The 26040-nt window shown below is 41.5% G+C and overlaps 3 protein-coding genes across 6 annotated transcripts in view; 2 read left to right on the forward strand and 1 right to left on the reverse strand.

Moving 5' to 3' along the window:
* LOC129718521 (uncharacterized) overlaps window positions 1-26040 on the reverse strand; it is a 740981-nt gene that overhangs the window by 704480 nt on the left and 10461 nt on the right. The gene's annotated exons all lie outside the window — the stretch shown is intronic.
* LOC129717231 (uncharacterized) lies at window positions 15454-19203 on the forward strand. The gene has a single exon (XM_055667086.1). The coding sequence runs from the start codon at window positions 15454-15456 to the stop codon at window positions 19201-19203; it is 3750 nt and encodes a 1249-aa protein (XP_055523061.1).
* Window positions 19356-20879, forward strand: LOC129717232 (uncharacterized). Its single transcript, XM_055667087.1, has one exon. It carries the CDS (start codon window positions 19356-19358, stop codon window positions 20877-20879), a length of 1524 nt encoding a protein of 507 aa, XP_055523062.1.

Here is a 26040-nt window from a genome sequence, read left to right on the forward strand (position 1 = left end):
TTTGTATTCGTGGGTTTCCGATAAATTTCAAATTCCAAGTCCGTAGACTTTCTGACTACAACGACGTCCAAGAAAGGGAGTCTGTTGTTAAGTTCTTTTTCAATTGTGAAGTTTATATTTTTATGGGTATTATTAAGGGATATGAAAAAAGTTTCAAGATCCGCCCTTTTCAAAATACAAAAAATATCATCCACATACCTCCACCATCGAATCGGTAAGATGTTCCTCTTCTCTAATGTACTTTCTATATTTGCCATGAAGAGCTCACATAGAAAGGGAGAAAGAGGATTCCCCATTGGTGCCCCTTTAGTCTGTTTGTAAAATTTACCACGAAATGTGAAGTAGTTTTCTTTCATGCAAAGGCGTGAAAGTTTCAACAAACTGTCAACTTTCTTTTTCCAAGTATTATCAAAATATTTAGAAAGAAGCCAGTCCTCTAAAAGGTTTAAGGTTTCATTCACTGGAACGCTAGGAAATAAGGCCGTAACGTCAAATGAAACCATTATCTCATCAGATTGGATGTTACCCGAGGATCTTAAATTTTCAACGAAATCTCCGGTGCTCTTTACTGATCGACTTGGAAATTTATGGGGCATGGCTTGAAATTCTTTTACCAGCCATTTAGCCAATTTTTCTGTGGGAGCCCCTACCGCTGAGATAATTTCTCTCATTTCATTTCCAGGTTTGTGAATTTTGGGGAGACCCTTTATTCTTGGAAGAACTGGATTTGAAACACGAAGATTTTGTAACGCATTACCCAAAACGGGTTTGCATTCTTCTATTGTATTTTCTACACGTTTTACCATATCAGCAAGAGGATTGAGTCGCAGTTGCCAATATGGACCTTTATCAATTTTTTGGGTTATTTGTTCATCATAGTCAGACTTGTCCATGATGACGATTTTGTTCCCCTTATCTGCTTTTAAATAGAAAACAGGTTTTTTACGTAATTCCTCAACTGTCTTTAAATCAGACGAATTTTCATGACGTGGCAGTGTCTTAGTAATTTTTGAAAAAATTTGGCGTACTTCACCAGTTTGTTCTGTGGAAAGTTTACAACTGTCCATCCCAGCTTCTATATCGATGATCGATTGTTCAATATTGGGTCGTGAAGGAATTGCGAAATTTAGGCCCATATTCAGAAGATTTTGCTGGGGTTGTGGAAACTCGTACGAAGACCTATTGACCACAAAGTCGTCAATGAGGTGTACTTTGGCTGTCTTTCTACTACTGTTATTTCGTAGAAGCAGTTGATTTAACTTTTTCAATCCCAATTTTCGTTTTCTTTCCCCTTCACACCTTCCGGCTACTTTAACTTTAGTTAGAAAATTTTGAAATTCAAAAGGAAATTCTTCGGCAAGTTTTAAATGAAGTGAATAACATTCCAGAGTTGTGGAGCTAAGTTTACTATAAAGAAACTTGATGCTACTTTTCAAACACTCCCGTTCCATATGTTTCATAATGGAGCGTCTTAGCAGAGTGATTGAGATCAATCAAAGAAATAGTTATCGGTTTCCGTTATACTCTACTAAATTTTTTGGAAATAAATATTGAAATTCAGTCCGCAAATATATATTTCGACTGTGACGTACAGTCTTCTTCAGTGCTTATGTGGACTGGTAAAGAGCAAAGCGTAAATCCTGTTTTTTTATTTGTAGTAGGTAAAAATGAAAATTTAGCACCCTTAATTGGAGTTAGGTAGGGAATTATGCGGTCGATTGTTTACCGTACCATGTCTGGGGTTTTTGGGAAGCAGATTGAATAGCCATGAGGGGTGATTACCTGCGTCTTTATTGAGGAGCGTGCATGAGTGTTGTTTATAAATTTCTAAACTTTCAGCTACGTCTATTTTCCATAAATTATTAACGGGGCGGAGGAGGTGAATGTTATCCGAAGTTAGTGGATGTTCCTCGTTAAAAATATGTTCAGCCACTTTTGATTTGAAATGGTGTGGTGGGGCATTTGTTGAAACTTTACTTGCTTTGGTCACTTCTGCGAAATGTACTTTGAAACGTATCCCTAGGTTACGTTTAGTTTGTCCAATGTAAACCATGTCACAGTGACTGCATGCAATTTTATAAATTCCAGCTTTGTTCAGGGTATCAATAGGGTCTTTGGTAGACCCTAATTTTGTTTTGAGTTGGGTATTTCTACTAGTGTAGACAATATCCATCCCAAATTTTCTAAATTTTGAACGAAGTGGGCGTGTCAAGTTAACGTCATATTCAACGGGTACCCTTTTCAGATCTTCTGTTATTGGGGTGAGTGTTGTAAAAGATTTCCGAATTTGAGCACGCTTCTTTTTATCAACAATGGCTTGAATGATACTTTCATTGTAGCCATTAAGTTTAGCAATTTCGAAAATATATTCCAGTTCCTTTTGCTTGGCTACTTCACTAAGAGGTAAAGTTTCCATGCGGTGGATCATATGATGGAAGGATGCCATTTTATGCTGGAAGGGATGGTTTGAAGTGTTAGGTATTACCCGTTTTGTATTCGTGGGTTTCCGATAAATTTCAAATTCCAAGTCCGTAGACTTTCTGACTACAACGACGTCCAAGAAAGGGAGTCTGTTGTTAAGTTCTTTTTCAATTGTGAAGTTTATATTTTTATGGGTATTATTAAGGGATATGAAAAAAGTTTCAAGATCCGCCCTTTTCAAAATACAAAAAATATCATCCACATACCTTGGGATTGAAAAAGTTAAATCAACTGCTTCTACGAAATAACAGTAGTAGAAAGACAGCCAAAGTACACCTCATTGACGACTTTGTGGTCAATAGGTCTTCGTACGAGTTTCCACAACCCCAGCAAAATCTTCTGAATATGGGCCTAAATTTCGCAATTCCTTCACGACCCAATATTGAACAATCGATCATCGATATAGAAGCTGGGATGGACAGTTGTAAACTTTCCACAGAGCAAACTGGTGAAGTACGCCAAATTTTTTCAAAAATTACTAAGACACTGCCACGTCATGAAAATTCGTCTGATTTAAAGACAGTTGAGGAATTACGTAAAAAAACCTGTTTTCTATTTAAAAGCAGATAAGGGGAACAAAATCGTCATCATGGACAAGTCTGACTATGATGAACAAATAACCCAAAAAATTGATAAAGGTCCATATTGGCAACTGCGACTCAATCCTCTTGCTGATATGGTAAAACGTGTAGAAAATACAATAAAAGAATGCAAACCCGTTTTGGGTAATGCGTTACAAAATCTTCGTGTTTCAAATCCAGTTCTTCCAAGAATAAAGGGTCTCCCCAAAATTCACAAACCTGGAAATGAAATGAGAGAAATTATCTTATCTTATCTATATCGGTAGGGGCTCCCACAGAAAAATTGGCTAAATGGCTGGTAAAAGAATTTCAAGCCATGCCCCATAAATTTCCAAGTCGATCAGTAAAGAGCACCGGAGATTTCGTTGAAAATTTAAGATCCTCGGGTAACATCCAATCTGATGAGATAATGGTTTCATTTGACGTTACGGCCTTATTTCCTAGCGTTCCAGTGAATGAAACCTTAAACCTTTTAGAGGACTGGCTTCTTTCCCAATATTTTGATAATACTTGGAAAAAGAAAGTTGACAGTTTGTTGAAACTTTCACGCCTTTGCATGAAAGAAAACTACTTCACATTTCGTGGTAAATTTTACAAACAGACTAAAGGGGCACCAATGGGGAATCCTCTTTCTCCCTTTCTATGTGAGCTCTTCATGGCAAATATAGAAAGTACATTAGAGAAGAGGAACATCTTACCGATTCGATGGTGGAGGTATGTGGATGATATTTTTTGTATTTTGAAAAGGGCGGATCTTGAAACTTTTTTCATATCCCTTAATAATACCCATAAAAATATAAACTTCACAATTGAAAAAGAACTTAACAACAGACTCCCTTTCTTGGACGTCGTTGTAGTCAGAAAGTCTACGGACTTGGAATTTGAAATTTATCGGAAACCCACGAATACAAAACGGGTAATACCTAACACTTCAAACCATCCCTTCCAGCATAAAATGGCATCCTTCCATCATATGATCCACCGCATGGAAACTTTACCTCTAAGTGAAGTAGCCAAGCAAAAGGAACTGGAATATATTTTCGAAATTGCTAAACTTAATGGCTACAATGAAAGTATCATTCAAGCCATTGTTGATAAAAAGAAGCGTGCTCAAATTCGGAAATCTTTTACAACACTCACCCCAATAACAGAAGATCTGAAAAGGGTACCCGTTGAATATGACGTTAACTTGACACGCCCACTTCGTTCAAAATTTAGAAAATTTGGGATGGATATTGTCTACACTAGTAGAAATACCCAACTCAAAACAAAATTAGGGTCTACCAAAGACCCTATTGATACCCTAAACAAAGCTGGAATTTATAAAATTGCATGCAGTCACTGTGACATGGTTTACATTGGACAAACTAAACGTAACCTAGGGATACGTTTCAAAGAACATTTCGCAGAAGTGACCAAAGCAAGTAAAGTTTCAACAAATGCCCCACCACACCATTTCAAATCAAAAGTGGCTGAACATATTTTTAACGAGGAACATCCACTAACTTCGGATAACATTCACCTCCTCCGCCCCGTTAATAATTTATGGAAATTAGACGTAGCTGAAAGTTTAGAAATTTATAAACAACACTCATGCACGCTCCTCAATAAAGACGCAGGTAATCACCCCTCATGGCTATTCAATCTGCTTCCCAAAAACCCCAGACATGGTACGGTAAACAATCGACCGCATAATTCCCTACCTAACTCCAATTAAGGGTGCTAAATTTTCATTTTTACCTACTACAAATAAAAAAAACAGGATTTACGCTTTGCTCTTTACCAGTCCACATAAGCACTGAAGAAGGCTGTACGTCACAGTCGAAATATATATTTGCGGACTGAATTTCAATATTTATTTCCAAAAAATTTAGTAGAGTATAACGGAAACCGATAACTATTTCTTTGATTGATCTAGCTCTTTATAGGCTGTTCATGCAAGGCGACGTGATTAATAGTGCTCGTTGAATTTATTAAGCAAAAAACGTTTCCGCGCCTTGCGCAGTTGATTGCGCAGTGCATATTCCTGAGCTCGGTGTTTCACCATGATTTCCTACTGGTTCCTCGAACAGACGACATGACGCCTTCGAGTGAAGTATTCCAAACAGCTTGTCGTAGAATGAGAGAACAGCGTTGTCGGCAGTTTGATTCTCAATCAACTGTTCCCAGTAAACAGTTGAAAATTCAGCATTAGGAGAGCTAAAATCACAGCTTCTAAAGTCAAGATCAAGCGAATCTGGTTAAACGCTTTCGATTTCAACGTGCGTTGAATAACGCACATCAACTTGCAACTCAAACGGTGATGGTGAGGGTCGATTGGTAACAGCGGAAGCACGGGTCGCGAAATTTCAAAATCATCCGGGGAACTCGTGAATGCCAGATCGAGTGTTCTAACATTCGTGTTCGAAAAGGAATTCAATTGCACCAACCCGCATATGGAAATGGGTTCATAAAAAGCGAGTTCTTGCTCACTAGAGGCGTTAACTGTTACATCCTTCGACATCATCATCGGAGTTCCATTGAAGCTGGGGAAGATTGTAATCACCGAGAATTAAAACCATGTCTGACGATCCATCGTATACAGACTGCTGACGATCCATCGTATACAGACTGAATGGCAGCTAAGTGGGAAGAACATGCTGTGTCAGAGCTCATCGCAGGTACATGACGAAGATGTGCAGAGAACGGTCTGGTAGCTTTATACACACAGCCAATTGCTCGAGCTGGCTACAGTCGATTAGCAAAATCTCGGTACAGTGTAGTGTAAATTTTACTGCAATAAACACATCACCGTTGGTAAACGGCTGGGCACGTGTCACTTGAGACCCCATTGTGGTCATTCACCTCTGTCCAGCAACTCCTATCCCAACCTCCACAAGGTGCCGACCGAGATACGAGTAACCTTAGCGGAGATCGGGTAACCAACCCCCGGTGGAAACTATGGTCGTATGCCGACTGGGAAGGGGAATCGTACGCGGCTGTATCCCCATGTTAGGGGCGGCGTACAACGGTGTCTGAACCGGAGCGGGCGGCTGAATTGTGGAACGCGGTGCCTCGCCAGCTATATGTAAGATGGCAGCTCCTTTGCGAGGCTAGGTATCGCAGCCCTAGTAAGGCAGCATATCGAAGCTAAAATATTACGAAAAATCCAGATATAAATAAGGAACGGGATAATCGCCATGAACCTAGGCGAACGAAAAAGGACAACGATTATTGGCAGCTCGATGATTGGAATGTAAGAACTCTACTCGAACTGGCACGTGCAGGTATCCTGGCTAGAGAGCTGTAGAAGGTGATATGGAGGTTGCTGCCATACAGGAGGTGAGATGGCCGAAAACGGACGAACGCGACTTCCTGGCAGTAGATTCTATTGCGGGCCCTTCATTTAAGTACCACATCTACTACAGCAGTCGCGTGAAAGCTGAAAGGAAAGTCGGTTTCGTGGAAACAGATGAAGCGTGTCATTAGATGGAGGCCGATCAGTGACCGTATATGCGTGTTGAGAATTTGCGGCAATTTTTTCAACTACAGCCTGATGAATGTGTACGCACCGACCAACGATAAACCCGATGAAGAGAAGAAGGAATTCTATGAGTTCCTGGAAAAGACGTATAGTGATTGCCCAGGACACGACATCAAGATCGTCATCGGGGATGCAACTGCACAGGTTGGGCAGGAGTAAATCTTTCGCCTCGTAATTGGTAGAGAAAATCTCCACTCTACTACGAACAACAACGGCCTAAGGCTTGTCATTTTCGCTGCAGCCAGAGGTATGGCTATCTGTAGCACTTATTTTGCACGCCGGAATATACGTAAGCACACCTGGTGGCACTCAAATGGAGAGGCCTGCTCTCAGATCGACCATGTTCTAATTGATGGTCGACACTTTTCAGCCGTTACAGACGTGAGGTCGTTTAGCGGATCAAACGTTGACTCAGATCATTATCTCGTTGTATACAATATTCGCGCCCAATTGTCCAACGTGTTGAATTCCAGGACGACAAGAAGGATACAGTTGAACCTCCAGCGACTATAAATTGGAGAAGTGGCTACAGAGTACCTGCAGAAGGTTAATGAGCGGATCGAGGATCAAGTTGGAGGTAGCCTAAATGAACAGTGGAGGCATATCTACAGTACAATCAGCAGCACAGCGGGAGAAGTGTTGGGGACAGCTGCGGCAGCCAATGAGTGGTTTGACGCTGAGCCCAAGGGAGCAACGGATAAAAAGAACCGCGCCAGGGTTCACATGTTAGCCACGGCTGTGACTCGTCAGAGCGTAAGAAGATACCGGGAAGCTAGAGTTGCTAAAAAAAGACTCCATCGCCGGAAAAAACGACACCATTGGGAGCGGATTCTTGCGGAGGTGGAAGGTTGCTTCACTAGGCGGAACGTGTCAGCCCTTGTCATGTGCAACGATAGGGAGGGGAACCTGGTTACTGATTGAACGGAAGTGGCCAGACGTTGGAAGGAACACTTTAGTGTGCTGTTGAATGGTGAAGAAAACAGCGTAGTCGAAAGGAGGAGGATGGTGATTGAGGATGATGGTAAAGCTGTAGACCCACCATCTATGGACGAGGTTAAGAAAGCAGTGAAATAGTTGAAGAACTACCAGGCAGCTAGTAAGGACAGCATTCCAGCCGAACTTCTTAAAGTCGGGGGCGAACAGCTGTATCGTGCGTTACACCGGATCATGCTGATAGTGTGGTCCGATGAAGAATTGCCCTTGAACTGGTTTATTTGTTTATTTGTTTATTTGTTCATCGTCTTCGATCATATCGTACAGACTGGTTTGTCTTATGCTATATTTTTAATTCTATTTTTAAAACTATTTTTGGTTAAGTTAAAGTCAAATAAATCACTGACGTCATTGAATCCTCTTAGGCAGGAACTGAGCGGATTGTTATAACCATAGCTTGTCCTGTGCCCGGGTATGGAGATCATTGTCCAGTATCGCAACCGGCGCTGAGGAACATTTATTTGAATTAGCAGAAGAAGGTCTGAGCAGTCAATATTGTTCGTTAGGACGTCGAAAACAAACAATCGTTGAAGATTTATTCGTCTTGTTGACAGCAATTCCAGGTCAATCAAACGACATCGTTGCGAGTAGTCGGGCAGATGTACAGGGTCATTCCACGGTAGGTGACGAAGAGCAAAACGTAAAAAACATTTTTGAACTCGCTCAATGCGAATAACTTGAGAGGTATGGTACGGGGCCCATATGGGAGCAGCGTACTCCAGAACACTGCGTACCAAAGCACAGTATAGTGCCTTAAGCGCGTACACGTCAGTAAACTGTGAAGCATTGCGGCGAATGAATCCGAGAATCGAAAAAGCTTTAGCGGTAATGGCTGAGATGTGTTGGTTGAAGCGGAGCTTAGAATCGATAATGACGCCCAAGTCACGGATAGACTGCACACGGTCCAGTGGAGTTGTGTCGATGTTGTACTGATGACTAATCAAATTATGACTGCGACTGAAAGTGATCACCTTGCATTTGTTGATGTTCACACGCATCCCGTTCTCTTTGCATCAACGTGAAAGTATATCGATGTCTTTTTGCAAGCAAATACAATCCAACATGGACTTAATTATTGGTTGAAGGGTCTCATATGTCCGATCTACAAGAAAGGCCACCGCCTAGACTGTAATTATTATCGGGGCATAACCCTTCTCAACACCGTTCAAAAATTCTATTCCGTATTCTGTTCCATAGACTGAGGCCGTTGCGGAGACCTTTGTTGGCGATTACCAATGTGGTTTTCGAGGGAGACGCTCCACTACGGACCAAATGTTCACCTTGCGACAGATCCTCGATAAATTTCGAGAATTCAACCTGCAGAAGCACCATCTGTTCATTGACTTTAGGGCAGCGTTACAGTTGAGAGAAATGAGTTATGGCGAGTTATGCTCGAACATGGTTTCCCAACAAAAGTAATTAGGCTGATACGTGCCACCGTTGAAGGCTCTACATCATGCGTCAGGATAGCTGGTGAAATATCCGACTCCTTCGTGACGTGAGCAGGGAAACGGGCTGTCAAACTTATTGTTCAACATCGCATTGGAGGGTGCTGCAAAGACTTAGCTTTGCCAGGGACTTGTGATAAGCACGATGAGTCCCTGTAAGTGCAGGGAATTAAAACATCCGCACTGATTCTACTTTCGAAATCGAATGTTTTATTAATTAACTTCAAACTTAATTCTACCCTACCAAGAAGAGCCGGAGAGAAACAATTCTCTTGTCCGATTCTTCGTCCTGTCCTTGTTAATCCTAACACTTTTAATTAGTTAGTTATGCATTTGTATCTTCCGTCTCGCTCAATTTACTCGCGGACAGGCGTCTCTTACTCAATCGAAAATCGTTCGGTATTCATTATTATTATTATTATTATTTTAGGTTATTTGCCATGTGGCCGTCATCGTTTCGTTCTCATCGGAAACGGAGCATCGCATTTCGACTTCGAATGCTATAGAAAAATAATAAAGTATCGTTCTCTTGAAATTAGTAGAATTGCTGAGTGCTTTAAGAAATGCTTATTAATCATACATGCGCGGCTATAATTTCAGAACCTGTCTGTGAGAACGGAATGTCGCGATTTATTCCTAATTCAAGAAACATGCATGGACAAGAATATTCCTGTCAATGGGAATGTAATGCAAGAGTTTATGAGAATCAAAAATGCTTATTAATTTCTTGGAAGGCCTGTTCATCTCCTCCCACTCAAAGAGCCGTGAGTCATCTAGAAGAGATGACTTACGTCGGTCTGCTGCTGGCATATGTATAATACAAAATTTAAAAGGAATGATTTCGCCATCCTTCCTGGTTTCCCATCATATCGTCGTTTGTGGAGTTCGTGAAAATGCTTGCAGGGTCTCGTCGTCGAATCGATGCATCGAGTTGGGGTGCCGGAGAAATTAAACGGGAGGGGCGTGTCTGGCCTACAAGGTTCTCATCAGCTGGTGGTAGAATCGTCTTATTGCTCCTGGTGGTGAAATCGTCTTATTGCGCCTGGTAGTGGAGTCGTCTTATTTGCGCCTGGTAGTGGAGTCGTCTTATTTGCTCCTTGTATCGTCCAAACCTCGTATGTTATGAACTTTGTTGGCTGGCGGACTTCTCTCCAAAGTGTATTGGCTATATAATCGTATTACGCCCGCCAAAAAAACATTCTCCTAAACCAAGTGGCAAAAATCGTTTCTTGATTGCCACAGGTTTCGTTATATGGTGATAGTCAGCTGGCTTGACTTGGCCGACTATACGGGGTTGCAAATGACTTGCTTGTAGAATAACTAGCTTCCATTCATGCGCGCATCTTGATTAGCAGCGCGAAAGGAAAAAACATTGTCGTTAAAACGATGCAAAACTGTGTACGATGTTTTGCTCGTTGGGTTTTTAGTGATTGCGGCCCATGTTTTGATAGGTATGTGCTCGCATTTCACTCATTAGGCTTTGCCTCAAAATTTGGTGTATATCTAGCCCGACCGTGGGCTGTGTTGATTCTGGCCATGTCGTGGTTGACTTCCTTCTCGTCACAATTCGCTTCCTCGATATGCGTCATCCATCTCGGTATTGGTCATCCTTCTCTCCTCGTCATGCTGTTTAAACCGTTCAGCCTTCGACACCCGACCGTCCAACTCCCCGTACCCGACTCCTCGTTCTTTGTGATATATGAGAGTTTTGTAGGGAACCCTCTCGGCTGCTTCCTGGATAACTCGCTCCGTCTCGATTATTGAATTCAGAATGGTATCACTTCTTAGTTTCTACTCCTACTAAGCAAGCTGTTATATTTTTTTTTTTTTTTTTTTGCTTAAATTCTTTTTTTTTTTTTTTTTTGTAGGCCAACTTGCTGTTTAATATAAATTACACTCGCGAACGGGCTCTTATGTTCTATTATTTCTCCTAATCTTTTACTTAAACACGATGCCCGTTTTTCTTTTTCTTCGGTTAACATAATTTTTCTTTTCCTACTAAAGTGTACAATATATATATATTTTTTTTCATTTTTTTTATATTTTTTTTTTTTTAATTTATCGGATGCTATTGGTTAACTAACGTTTGCATTATTCATTCTCACCGAATTCTTCACAAAACTTCACAATTCATTTTTTTTGTATGCTTGAACTCAATCCGATTTACAAACAATTCTTTTTCTAATTCTCGTGCAGAGTACATTCCGCTATCAAATTATTTTTTTATCTCTTTTTCTCTGTTAATCTTTGTTGCCCGTCGTGGCTCTTTTCTTTTCATTTAAACATTTCTTTTTCTCATTGCGACTTTTCTTTTCTGTTATCGGATTCACAACTATTTTATCCGACTTATAAACAATTCTTTAGGCCACTTTAATTATGTCACTCCTTTACTGGGAGATTTGCAAAAAACTCTTTAGTTATACTGCTGTCTCGGTCCGTGTGTATTTTTGTCATACTTACATTCTACTTACACATCTCCTATTATGCAGTTTGCTGCATATGCCTCTCCCCCTTCCGTCCGAAGGTGCGTACACCCGTTTTTAGAAATACCTGTAAGATAAGAAGGTTAAGGAAAAAGGTGGGAAAATTTCTCACTTTCATCTCATTCATACCGGGAGTGCCCACTCCCTCAGCTATTGCACCTGATTTATTCGTTTGTACGTTCCGGGCGGGCGGCCCTTGTTTCTCATACATAACAATATAGAAAAGTCGTGTCTTGGTATCCCTACTTCTGGAAGGTTAAACTTTCTATTTGAAAATGTCTTTCCTTGTCTTATTTGTCGTCTAATTAATAGTTGTATGTAATTTTTTTCATCTTTCCCTTTTTATGTCTCGTGTTTATTTTTTTTTTTTTCACTTTGTTATGATACCGAGCCGTATGGGCCTTTTCGGAGCTTTGTTACTTTCCTTGCTGTTACTTATTATTTTGTGTAATGAAAAGTGTCGTCCTTCTTTCTCTGCGACGGTGGCTTTTGCTCTAGTCGTCTTGGCGTCTTTAATATTTTCATTTTCCCAAATCACCTTACTAACTGGTGTATTTATTTCCTGGGACATTCCCAATTTTTCCATCACTATTTTGTGAGGCTCTGTTTCCCTTTCAACGTTTTTTTCCCGCTCACTGTGATCGCTAACTTCAATGTCTTGTTTGTCCATTTTAAATATGTCTTGTTTAGTTGTACTTGCACGGTCATTAATCCTTGGCCGTGATACTTTTTCTCTCTCTTCCGTTCGTTTATTTGTTAAATTTTCTATCGTTGTTCTGCGTACGCAGCATGAAATTCTACCTTTGTATAGGCACAGGGTTATTATAAAAGTTATAGTGATCCCTATCACTACTGGTATGCTTGTCCACGGATTTTTCAATGGGGCATAAGTTAGATTCTTTAAACCGTAGCCTTTTGTTTTAATGTCTTGTACATCAACCCCGAGGTCAAATAAGGTTTTTTGATTTATATAGGAATATACTTTTTCAATTCCATTCCAAATTGGGACTTCTCTTAAGTCCACGTCCTGTGTTTCTATTCTGTTTATGTTGTCTGGTAGTAATGTAACGTTTGTGTCCCATTCATAATTTGTCTCGTAGTATTCTAGTCGTATAAAATCAGTGTGTACTACCATATGCGGGGTCAATCTTATAATGCCCGCACCGTCTACGGTTTGCTGTGTCATGTTTCCGTTTATTTCAATTGTAATGTTTGTTTTCATTGGTGCAAGGTATTTCCAATTATTTCTAGATCTAGTCGCGAACCACATAGTGTGGTTAGTCACCACTGCTTTTGCTTGGCACCGCACCGTATTTTTCTCTAAAATAATTCCAGTCGCACATTTTTGGGCCCTTTTCAAATTTTCCTGGGCCGTGCTAATGTCACATATTGTGACGCCTTTTAATTTAGTACATTTAGTGTATTCGTCGCTTGTTAGAGTGTACCCCCAATCACTCTCATATTTAAACATGACTATATTTTCCTCTATATGTCTAATGAGGACTGTAAAATTTGTCAATTGAGGCATAATTGCAACTCGGCGTGTTTCGAAATATTCTGTTCCTACAAGCGGTACGTAGAACTTGAAATTTATTCGTTCTTTGTCTGTAAGCTCATGCTCATAATTGATATTGTTCAGCATATCAATCGTAATTCGTCCGTCTTTGTCATGCGGAAATGATAATCCTCCGTCTATAGTGGTTTCTAATAGTTTTAACTTGTCTATTAGAGCACCCGGTGCAACTAGACCTCTCAAAATATTATTTGCTGATGTATGCTGTGTTAAAGCCGCAACGAGTGTATCTAACTTTTTCTCCAGCTTGCTGCTGAGACTATTTAACCATAAACCCATTTCTAATAGTCTGGTTTCTAGGTTGATAATATTTTCGATATTTTGGGTGAAGTTTGCGTACTTGACCACTTCAAATTTTAGTTTTTCAACTTTATCCTTCATGGCCATCAAATGTGTATCCATGTTCAAAACCGAAGTATTCACAAAATTATATGTGCTTTGCAGCACGTTTGCCTGGTGGATTAAACCGTTTTTTAATTTTTCTTCGTTGCCTCTTAGTTGGTCCATGTCATAGTCTAATCTAGTTCTGTCATTTGAGTCCATTGCTCCCAACGCCGACCATATGCTGCGTTTTCGCTCTCTAATATTAAAATATGTTTTTATAAAATTACCCTTATTGTAAATTTCTTCCAACGTTCCTCGGAGATGCTGGGTCGCTCGCATGCACTTAATAGAGGTTATTTTCTCCTCCAGTTCCTTGCACGTCGTACGGAACTTTTGTTCTGCATCCTTCAGGGAGCTTATTTCTTTATTGATAGTGTTGAGAGATAAAGTTATCTCTATCGTGTATTTGCCTCTTACAATTAGGGAGTTGGGTAGTCTATCGATCTCGACTTCCAGATTGGCCATAATTGGTCCTATCAATACGAGCCCCCTGTAAATTAATTTGATAGAAAGAAAGGATTTTTCTATCGTAAATAGCTCTCGTTCATGTGCCTACATTTAGGTCATTTTTGTGTTTATGTAAGCGATATATTTGTGGTCTTTAAATTATTATCTTTTACTACTGACATAGTAAACAGCTGTTACGTGCGCGTTTTGCAAGGTCGGATTGCATATATTTCCTTGAACAGAATCGCAAGGAAAAGTGAATAAAAAAAATAGTGGCGTTATATTTCCGTGTGCCGTCGCTGTCGCGGAGTTCCAATTTAGTTTCCCTCCTTATCTTTTCGCTTTCCGGAGGAGTGGATTTCGGAGCCAAACACCCCAACCGATCAATCGGGCATGACGGCCACCATCGGATTTCTCGGGCGGCTGGTGAGATACCTCTTTTCGGGGTATCTCGATTTTCGCCCATTCCTTACGGAAATTCATCATTGGAGCTGCTTACAATTAAAAATAAGGCCGATTATTTGATCATCCCTAAGATGTGATCCACAGTAGCGATCATTTCCCCTTATCATTCAATACGAGATCGGTAATCAAAATTTGTATGTGTGTAGGCATGACACGATCACACGACGATCGTGATCCCAATTATATTCACCACTGACCCATCATATCGCGTTCAATTCGAGGGCAGTGGCAGTTCGGTTTTGATAGCGAGAGATAACGCATGTCGTTCAAACATACTAGCAATAAAGTGTTAGAAATTGGCTGAACCTAATCGCTAAAATACAATTTATTTTTCGGTATTAGTCGCGTATTATTTCAAAGTCACCCGCGGTCCTAGTCACATTCATAAACATTTTTGGTCCTTCGAGCCGGATACTGTGAACCGGTGGGACTGTACGGTGATTAGCGGACTAGTGAAAGTGCGCGGAACAATTGAACAATAGACGCAGTGGAGTAGATCCGCCATTACGATCGTGGCTTGTAGCGTGGCGTGGGTTAGCCGCCATCGCGATTGCAGTTGGAGTGCTTTGTTGGATATAACGTGGTTACGGTGATGGATTATGGTAGCGGCTAATCAACGTGAGGACATCGATCGGCAGTTTGGACGAGCTCAGTTACTACAAAAATCAGCGGTCAGAGGGAAGTAGACACTTGCATGTGATCTGTGGTGGCATCAAGCATGTGATGCTCATCAAAAAAGGGTAGAAAATTAAAATGATTTGGTGCAAACTGGTACTTTCATTGCATGCGAATTTTGTGATCCCTGCTTAGATTGACGGTTGGTCTTGGTTCTGCTGGCTATAATTTCGCTCGGTTGTTCACCTGGTTGGTTCCCCTCGCTGCAGTCAAATTGGGTTGATTTATTTTCTGTCATCCGTGGGACGTCGAGTCGAATCGCGATCGCGTATTGTCAACGGTGAATCACAGTGAACCATTTTTTATGGAATATTAATAATAGACTAACTGAAGTGAAGCTATACTAACATAGTGAACATTACCATTTGATATATTAGTTCGAGAGTGCAAATAATTAAGTATGGCTAGTGATTTGCGTGATTTAAAAAGGCAGGAGAGGCAGTTGTTGGCAACGTTCGAGGGTGCCAGAAAGTTTTTACAGAAATTCAAAGCAGAGAAACATATTGGGCAAGTTGAGAGTCGCCTAGAGCTTCTTGAAACGGCAATGAAAAAGTTTTACACCGTTCGTAGAAAAATAGAATTGCTGGTCGAGGATGCTGACGAAAAAGAATCAACTGACTCTAAAGAAGCTGCAGCTGAACGGGCTACGCGGGTGCAGATGCTTGCTGAAAGGCGTGAGGCCGAAAATGTCGAGGTAATGCAATCTACAGAAGACCTTTATTGTGAGCTTAAGTCATCGTTGCAAGCTCTGCTTCCCAAACCGATCGAGCAGCCAGTGTCGTGTCCTACACCGACCATAGTACAGGCTGCTCCCGAGACGATGTCAAGGGTCAAACTCCCCGAGATACGGCTGCCTAGTTTTAGTGGCAGAACTAGTGATTGGGTTACATTTCGAGATATGTTCCAAAGCCTGATTCACAACAATAATCAACTCAGTGCGATGGACAAGTTTTCGTATCTTCGCTCATCCCTTGTAGGAGAATCCCTTCAGGAAATTGAATCCATCGAGATGACGGTAGCCAACTATGAAATCGCATGGGATCTGCTAAAGAAGCGCTACGAGAACCGCAAATTAATAGTAAAAGCGCATCTTGATGCATTGTTTGCTGTGGAGCCAATGAAGCGGGAGAGTTACGACGGCTTAAATCAAGTGATTAGCGAGTTCGATAAAAACTTGCAAATGTTGGAAAAGGTGGGAGAAAATTCTTCGCAATGGAGCACTGTTTTGGCACATATGATGTGTTCGAGATTGGATCAAATCACGCTGCGACACTGGGAATCGCATCATAGCTCGAAAGAAGTTCCAAAATACGACGAGCTAGTTAGTTTTCTTCGGAATCATTGCTCCGTCCTTCAATCAATTGCTCCGCTGAGACCAGCACATGCGGAGGTGAAGAAGTCGAAGTTCTCCGTTGTTCATGCGTCAACACAGTCGTTTAAACGATGCCCATTTTGTGGCGAGAGCCCGCATTCCGCTTTCAAGTGCCAGAAATTTTTGAAGTTGAGAGTTAGTGAACGATATGAGAAGGTGAAACGAAGTGGGTTGTGTTTGAATTGTTTTTCCCCCACGCATTTGGTTCGAGTGTGCACAAGAGGTGTGTGCCAGCATTGTCAGACGAAACACCACACGCTTCTGCATAACGCGCCATCGTCTGGTCAAAGGTCTGCAACGTCAGCAGCATCGCAGAATGATTCCTCCGTCCCACGAGTCAAATATGGTCCCCAGGCAATGAACACACCGCAAACACAATCACAAGCCCAGAACCAAACCACACCTACTCAGCACACAAGTCAATCTACAAGCTCATACCCTATTGCCAACACAAATTCGCAACATACACCAAACACCACAGATCAAGTAATCAAATCCAACTGCTTCAATACCAACATCTTTGCCTCGACAAGGCAAGTTTTACTCTCCACCGCCATAGTGCGTGTGTCAGACATGTATGGAAATATCCAGCTAGCCAGGGCATTATTGGACTCCTGCTCGGAGTACTGCTTTATAACCACAAACCTCTCTCAAAAGTTGAAGTTAGTGGAAGGTGCCAGCTACCTGTCTGTAGCAGGTATTGGTGGTTCTGTAGTCAAATCTACAAGAAAGGTTGAAGCAACGATTGCGGCTCGATCATTCTCAATTTCATCATACGTGGAAACTGTTCAATTACATGTACTTCCAAGGCTCACATCCAAACTACCCTTGCATGCAGTGAATTTGCAGAATTTGGCGATTCCGGATACCATAACACTCGCAGATCCTGAATTTCATCAACCGGGTCCGATAGACCTCATCATTGGGGCGGAATACTACTACGATTTACTGATGAATGAGCGGATGAAGCTTACAGATGACGGACCCACTCTTCAGAAAACTGTTTTCGGATGGGTTGTATCGGGTCGTATCCCTGGTAGTAAACTTGAAGTTCCTAGAACCATTACTCACTCGTGTTCGACACATGATCTTCGGGAGCTGCTAGCAAAATTTTGGGAAGTAGAATCATGCAACATCAAGAGTACGCATTCAGAAGAAGAATCGACCTGTGAAGAACTCTATGAACGCACGACGGTACGTGACAGTGAAGGAAAATTTGTAGTAACACTTCCCAAGAAGGACTACGTAATTAGTCAGTTAGGGGGTTCAAAATCCATCGCACTGAAAAGGTTCTACGGACTGGAGAGACGATTCGCTACGAACGAGGAGTTGAGAATTATGTACAGTACCTTTATGAATGAATACATCTCCATGGGTCATATGCAACAAGTACACGAGGAAGCGAGTGACTATCCCTCGTACTACATGCCTCATCATGCGGTCTTAAAACCCGATAGCACAACAACTAAGCTGCGGGTTGTATTCGACGCTTCCCGTCGTACATCTTCGGGAATATCCTTAAACGACGGACTCATGGCAGGACCCGTTGTGCAGGAAGATTTACTCTCCATCATTCTTCGGTTTCGATTTCGTCAATTCGTATTGGTGGCAGATGTTGCCAAAATGTACCGTATGGTAAAGGTAGTCGATGCTGATCAATCACTTCAGCGCATACTATGGAGAAGTTCTCCAACCGAACCTGTCAAGTCCTTCCAATTAACCACTGTTACATACGGGACAGCCTCGGCGCCGTATCTGGCAACCAAAAGCCTTCAAAAGTTGGCATCTGAAGGAGAAGCCACACACAAAGCTGCAGCGAGAGTAATCAAAAAGGACTTTTACGTCGATGATATGCTGACAGGTACAGATGATTTGGAAGAGGCAAAGGCACTAGCAGCAGAAATCATACAGCTCATGAATTCAGCAGGCTTCACGTTGAGGAAGTGGAACTCCAACAGCGCAGAACTCCTATCGACTATACCACAGATTCTGAGGGACGATCGAGCTACTCTCGAACTTGATTCGTCTACGTCACCCATAAAAACGTTGGGGCTGATATGGCAACCAGCTTCCGACAATTTTCTATTTGTTTTTCCTCAGTGGAACCCTGACCCAACAATCACCAAACGGGTGGTACTGTCGGATACAGCTCGTATATTTGACCCCCTTGGCTTGATCGGTCCTGTCACAGTTCTGGCTAAAATTTTCTTGCAGGATTTGTGGAAGCATAAGGCCGATTGGGATGATCCGTTACCAGAAGATCTTCAAACATTCTGGAATGAATACCGCAGGAATATCGCAGCTCTCGAAACCCTGACGGTTCCAAGATGGACATGCTACACCAACGATTTGAAATCGGTAGAGCTACACGGTTTTTGCGACGCTTCGGAGGCAGCCTATGGGGCTTGTCTATATCTGCGGTGTGAGATGGAAGATGGCTCAGTCACTGTGCGTTTGATCACCTCTAAATCTCGCGTTGCTCCTTTGGAAGACCTCTCTCGCAAAAAGAAAAAACTCTCCATTCCTCGCTTAGAACTCTCTTCAGCCTTACTTCTTAGTCATCTATATGAAAAACTGCGAAGTAGCATAGAATTACCCGCTAACGCATATTTCTGGACAGACTCGATGATTGTAAAGTGTTGGTTATCTTCACTGCCGTCCCGGTGGCAGATATTTATAGCGAATCGTGTATCAGAAATACAGCATCTCACCAAAAATGGAGTATGGAGTCATTTGCTGGTGTTGAGAATCCAGCGGATATCATTTCGCGAGGAATGACACCGGTACAGCTTCAATATCAATCTTTGTGGTTCAATGGTCCGTTGTGGTTGCGTCAAGATCATGCTACTTGGCCGAACTCTTCAGAAACACAACTTGATCTAGATAAATCACTGTTAGGGGAGAGAACATCAGCTCTTCCCGTTCGAGTAATGACCGCTTGTGAAATTTTCACGTTACGTTCGTCGCTGCCAGAACTCATCAGATTGGTTGGCTGGTTACGTCGCTTCATGTACAACTCGGCAAAAAGAAATCGCGAGAACCTACGCACAGGTGACTTGTCCTCGATTGAATACAATGAAGCAGAAAATGCGCTCGTACGTGTATCTCAGCATGAGAGTTTTCCAGAAGAAATTTCGGCCCTTTCCAAGGGAAAACCACTAAAGCCGCCTTCAATAATATTGTCGACAAACCCCCGCCTGACGGATGGTATACTTCGTGTTGGCGGCCGGTTGAGTCACGCACCCGTGTCAGAGACCCGTAGGCATCCCATAATTTTACATCATCAACATCCGCTAACGAAGCTAGTACTTGAGCACTATCACCGCAAACATTTTCACGCTGGGCAGCAGTTGTTGATAGCTACAGTACGCGAGAAATTTTGGCCCCTTCGTATTCGCAGTCTCGCTCGCCAGGTAATTCATCGCTGTATCTCCTGTTACCGAAGCAAACCAACGAATCACGAACAGTTAATGGCCGATTTACCATCGGTACGTGTAACACCTGGAGCAGTATTTTCGTCGGTTGGACTAGACTTCTGCGGTCCATTTCAAATTAAATACCCAGGTCGTAAAGGAATTCCAATCAAAACCTTCGTATGCATTTTTGTCTGTCTAGTGACCAAGGCAGTGCACATGGAAGTTGTGGCAGATTTATCTACACAAGCATTTATAGCTGCTTTGAAACGATTCGTTGCGATTCGTGGGAAGCCCCATATCATCATGTGCGATAATGCTACCAATTTCATTGGAGCGAACAGAGAACTCGAAAAATTACGGTCACAGCTTAGCGAACAGCAGTTCCAGTACACCACTAGCAAGTTTGCTGAAGAGGAAGGAATTGATTTCAAGTTCATCCCGCCTCGCTCCCCCAATTTTGGAGGACTATGGGAGGCGGCCGTTAAGTCCTTCAAGACCCATTTTCGTAAAACCATCGGAATCCAAACACTAACGTACGATGAGCTACACACCGTGGTTCAGCAAATTTCAGCCATCCTCAATTCTAGACCGTTGACACCACTGAGCAATGATCCGAACGATTTTTCGGTGCTAACCCCAGGTCATTTCCTGATAGGCAGACCACTCACGGCAATTCCGGAGCCAGATTTGCAAGAAATACCAGAAAATCGTTTATCGCACTGGCAACGAACGCAAGCCTTCGTACAGCAGCTGTGGCGAAAATGGAAATCACAATACCTCTCCGATCTGCACAACAGAACTAAATGGACTCAAAAACGTGACAACATTAAGGTTGGAACCATGGTCCTAGTAAAAGAGGACAATTCACCTCCTCAGAAGTGGCGGTTGGGAAGAATAGTCAACATATTCTCGGGCCAAGATGGAAACATTCGGGTGGTAGCCGTCCGGACTAAAGATGGTGTCTTCACAAGAGGCATCTCGAAGATTTGCATCCTCCCTATTCGGGATAACGATATGTCCCACACAGAAGAGCGTTAGTCTTCGGGGCATTGGTGCTGCGGCACCGCGGAGGTCTCCAAGCGGAGGTCCTCTGCATTCCAGTTAAGTAGTTGTTTAATATTAATTTGCAAAAAACTCAAGAAATGTTCATCTCCCGTAGCCACCTTGTCCCGGGTTCCGGGGCAGTCGTCGCCAAGAAGTCATCATTAGTTCATCATAAAAGCCAGTCCGTTCCGTCAATCATCTTGTACTTAGTCTGCCCTGTGACGTCCAGCATGTTTTTGGATCTCGGTTGGTTTTGGTATCGCACACAATTTATTCTTTAGTTTCACTTGACGTCAGCGCTGCAGCAAACGTAGGACTCTTCTGAGCACTGTGCGCACAGCTCAGGTAAAGGCATCCGCAAGACAGGTCATCAATTGGATTGATCACCCATACCGGTGGCCCCAGTCGTAGCAGACGCAAAGGAGTTTGAATGCAGTTATACTCTACAACGCGACGCGCAAGTCGCCCTCATCGGTGCCGTGGGCACCCGCGGAGGCCAGGAGGCCTCCGCTCCAGGCAAGTCATGTTAAAGTGCTCATTTTCGGTTTAAAAAGCACCCTCTCATTTGTAGCAACGTGTGATGCCATCATCCCCCAACCGAGAAGGACGTTAGTAGGAGTAAAAACACCCTCGAGCAGCTATGCACACTCATCAGTGTATCCCTACAAATCGACATCAGCAAACAGTTGCAGCCTCCAGCATGCAGTACACCTAGCAACAGATAGTCTTCAGTCGACTAGTAGATCACCCAGGCGTCTATCCGAAAGTAGCAGATAGCAAGACGTCAATCCGAAAAAGTAATAGTTACCTCGTCGTGAAGCAGATGCGATCCTTTCATCAAGTAGAATGCAACCAGTTCCTCATTGGTCATCGGCGATGTGCATTTCCGCACGGAAGCAGCACAACAAGTATACAGTCCACCCAAGATATTTTCGAGCACTATGTCCAACAGAAAAAGGGACATTTATTAGCCATAAGCGAATCAGATATCGAATTGCAACAGAGAAATAGCAATTAGTTAGTTAAAGTTTTTGCTGAATAAGATAGTTAAATATTTGAAATTTAATAATTTCAAGGCGGCCGGTATGTTCACAATTAAAAATAAGGCCGATTATTTGATCATCCCTAAGATGTGATCCACAGTAGCGATCATTTCCCCTTATCATTCAATACGAGATCGGTAATCAAAATTTGTATGTGTGTAGGCATGACACGATCACACGACGATCGTGATCCCAATTATATTCACCACTGACCCATCATATCGCGTTCAATTCGAGGGCAGTGGCAGTTCGGTTTTGATAGCGAGAGATAACGCATGTCGTTCAAACATACTAGCAATAAAGTGTTAGAAATTGGCTGAACCTAATCGCTAAAATACAATTTATTTTTCGGTATTAGTCGCGTATTATTTCAAAGTCACCCGCGGTCCTAGTCACATTCATAAACAGGAGCCTCCGGCGGTGGGCTCTGGCGGGAGTGTCCGGTCCCGTGACACGCGAGGACCTCCAGTTCCTGGACATCCGCCTAGGTTGGGAAGTTCGAATCACCAACCTGCGTGAGCCGCCTCGTGGTTTGCGCCGTGTATGGCGCTTCTTATACCGAAACTGGATAAGCGATATCATTGCTGTGGAGGGGGGGTCTCTTTTTGAAGTGCGGCAAACACTATATCGCCGCTAGTGTTTACGTGAAAATCATGTGTGCAGAGAAATTTGTAAAAAGAAAGAAAGTTTCGAATAAAATGGTGACTCCTTTTTTTTGTTTAAATTCGTTTTCTTCTGTGTAAATGGACAAAAAAGAAAAAATCCTTTAGTATTCGCGACCGTTGCAGTGCGGCTACGTGTTCTTTTATTTTTGTCGTATCTTCAATCGTGGTGATTTTTATTTTCATGCTTGCCAGCGGGTTTATTGCAGATATGAGTGTCGCTCCCGGGTGACAAAATTGATTCATATTAACACTGTCACCGATAGTTAAGAACCTCTTTTTAATTAAATATGGAATTCAATTAAATTCGTCTTGCCGGTTGGATTTTTTTTTATCTTATTGAAAATTTGTTAAAAGAGAATTTTCTTTACGATTAATGTAATTGTCATCATTATCACATTTAAGTCAGTCGATTCGTCCACTTTATGCATCGTTGACAAATTTTTTTGGTCATTGCCATTTGAGCTGATTATGCGCGTTTGCGCTTGCAATAAAAAAAAATTAGTGTCGAATGCACTACGATGCTCTGCTGATAGGCGCTCGTCGCTTGCGTGTGCGCATCAAATTTCTGTCTTTATTTTTCTCCCTTACGGTGGTTAACTTTTTGCTAGCCATGTCACCACTGTTTCATTCATGTTTTTTTTTTTTTGTTTACTATCGGGCTTTACTATGTACCTAATGTTTTACTTGTAGAACATTTCGCTGAATTTATCAGCTGTTGAGCTCTCGGCAATGAACTCTAAATGTGTAGGAATCTAATCCTAAACGATATAAACAAATTCAATGTTGCATCTCGAGTAACTTCAACTTGATATGCATATTTGACCGACTAAGAATTAATATTATTATACATTGCTGTTTTTCGGGCCCGCGCATGCTGATATTGCGAATTTTACACTTGCCAGCGGGTTTGCCGCTGAATTGTATGGCGCTCCCGAGGAGGCAAATTAAATTGCGCTTGCACATGCTTATTTTGTTTTATTTAAAATTAATGGTTATGCTTCGCTACAATTTATTCTTCACATAAAAAAAATTATAAAATAATTCTTTATAAAATTATTATCTCTTTTTTTTTGATAATAATCTTTTTTTTTTTTTTTTTTTTTTTTTAAATTCTTCGTTTTTTTTTTTCAAACTTCTGTCGGTGTCGTTTATTTACTGTATATTGTATCACGCTGTGGTGCGTCTTTAAAACTCATGTCGTGACATGTCGTCAAATTTATAGTCGGCTGTGATTTCTTTAAAAAATAAGACAAATGCAAATTCGTAAATCTAGTCATAGTAACGCTTTAATCGGTTATTATGAACTTTCTCAAGGCGATTGCCGTTTTTTATTACTGTGGTCATTTCGCTTGGAATTTCGACCACTTCATAAGGTCCTCTCCACATATTTTGGAGCTTTTGACCTGGACCAGTCGAAACATGTTTTACTAAAACAAGATCTCCCCACATAGGCTTAAAGTCGTTGGAAGTCTTGTCGTAGATTAGCTTGCGACCTTCTTTACTTTTGATTAAATTGGCTTTCGCATTCGCATGCACTGCCTGTGATCGCATAATTGTAACATTCGACATTTTATGGATTTTGCGCTTTTTATTGGGAAATGCTCAAAATAGTATGTACTTTTCAAATCTGAAAAAATATGCTTATGTTTGTTTGAAAAAAAATGTAAAAAATACCAAATTGTTTTGTCACATAGCGTAAATAACCGCATAATTGTCACACTACTTAACCTTTTCAACTAATTTGTCATAAGAGCTTCCATCCAAATCCACATCTGCATCCTTTGGAACTCGGAAGTGATTCTGGTCCGGAAACCAACCACCGGTGATCCGTTTCTGATGTTTAGCTCATGCTCGTTGAATACAAGAAAAACTTCATTTCCACTGTGATAAATTCCAAAAGTAGCTTGAAAGTAACGGCATAAAAGTATCATTGCAAAAATTTCCACCAATTTGACTTCAAAAGTAGTGTTCAACGTTTACATAGTGTAAAGTAGTGCTTTCTTCGTGATACTAAGTTTAGTTGAACTGTCTATTTGCAAAAATATATTGGGAACAATGCATTTAAGGTCAAAATATAAAAGTGTCATTTGCTCGAACAACCAATTTTGCAAATGTTACAATTATGCGGTTATGGGCAGTGCAGGTCATAGAAGATCTTTTCCATCTCTTCAGCATACGTTTTGTAGCTAATGTCATCAAGGTTTTTTCGTTTGTATATGGAGGTCGGTATGCGTGCCGCACGTCCATATAATAGGTGGAATGGAGTATAGCCCGTGGATGAATTCACGGTTGTGTTATACTCGAACATAAAAAATGGGAGAAATTGATCCCATGTGCTAGGCTTTCCGCCGACAAACTGTCTTAAATATGTTTTCAGTTCGCGATTTGATCTTTCTACTAAATTAGCCTGTGGGTGGTACGGACTAGTTGTAATTTTTTTAATCTTCAAAATTTTGCACACGTCTTTCATTAGTGCGCTTACAAAATTTGTGCCGTTGTCTGTAACTAGTTCTAACGGCGCACCAAATTTACATATATAGTTTTTGACAAAAGTTTCCGCTACTGTATAGCTCTCTTGATTTTGCATTGGTGCAACAACTAAGTATCTAGTCAAGTCATCTTGCATGACTAGACCATATCGGTTTCCATTATCGGATTTGGGTAACACCACGATATCCATATATAATTTTTCAAATGGCTCTGACGCAGTCGTAGTGATCTGCATCGGAATCTTGTTTGCTCTGCAAATTTTATTCTTTTGGCAGGAGTCGCACTGCCGGACATAATTCTCAATATCGCGCCTCATATTAGGCCAAGTAAATAATGTGCCAATTCTTTGGCGCATACGCCGTGCTCCAATATGTCCTCCTAAAGGCGCGTCGTGAAATTCTGTCAAAATCGTTTCTACCTGATCCGGCGCTACTAGTGTACGCTCGCTATCAGCATTGTATAAAATAATTTGCTTTTCTAGCTTACTTGCCAGAAATTGAATCATTTGGAGAATCTCTTGTTGTTTTATTTTTCTAAAAGAAATTAAATGAATAACCCCGGCAGCTTTCACGGCCGTGGGGCTTTTTTTGAAACTTTCCAAAAATAATGAAAAGAATTTACGGCAGTCGATTAATGAATTTCCACTACCGTCTAAGATGAAGCCGCCTACATTCTTATCTTTTAAATCCAGTATCCTATCTTTTACATATTCGTTCAGTCCATGTGATAGCTGATACAGTGTCTTAAGTTCCCTGTATGCTGTCCGACTGTTTAAAATGACGATACGAGCTTCGATATTTCTCTCGTTCAATATTCTTTTCGAGACTTCCACTGTCTCGCTTGGTATCAGGTCATTTGATAATGCCTGTGAAAAATCCTCATATGAAATGTCAACGAGCCGTTGCTTATCCTCATCTTCTACGACATCTGCAATGTCTATAGCACCCAAATCTTTAA

This window comes from Wyeomyia smithii, chromosome 1, assembly GCF_029784165.1.
Source record: "Wyeomyia smithii strain HCP4-BCI-WySm-NY-G18 chromosome 1, ASM2978416v1, whole genome shotgun sequence".
In the NCBI taxonomy this organism is placed as follows: domain Eukaryota; kingdom Metazoa; phylum Arthropoda; class Insecta; order Diptera; family Culicidae; genus Wyeomyia; species Wyeomyia smithii.

Bases quoted from the DNA above. Each gene is read 5' to 3' on its own strand.
- LOC129717231 (XM_055667086.1), top strand. From the start codon at position 15,454: ATGGCTAGTGATTTGCGTGATTTAAAAAGGCAGGAGAGGCAGTTGTTG.
- LOC129717232 (XM_055667087.1), top strand. From the start codon at position 19,356: ATGACCGCTTGTGAAATTTTCACGTTACGTTCGTCGCTGCCAGAACTC.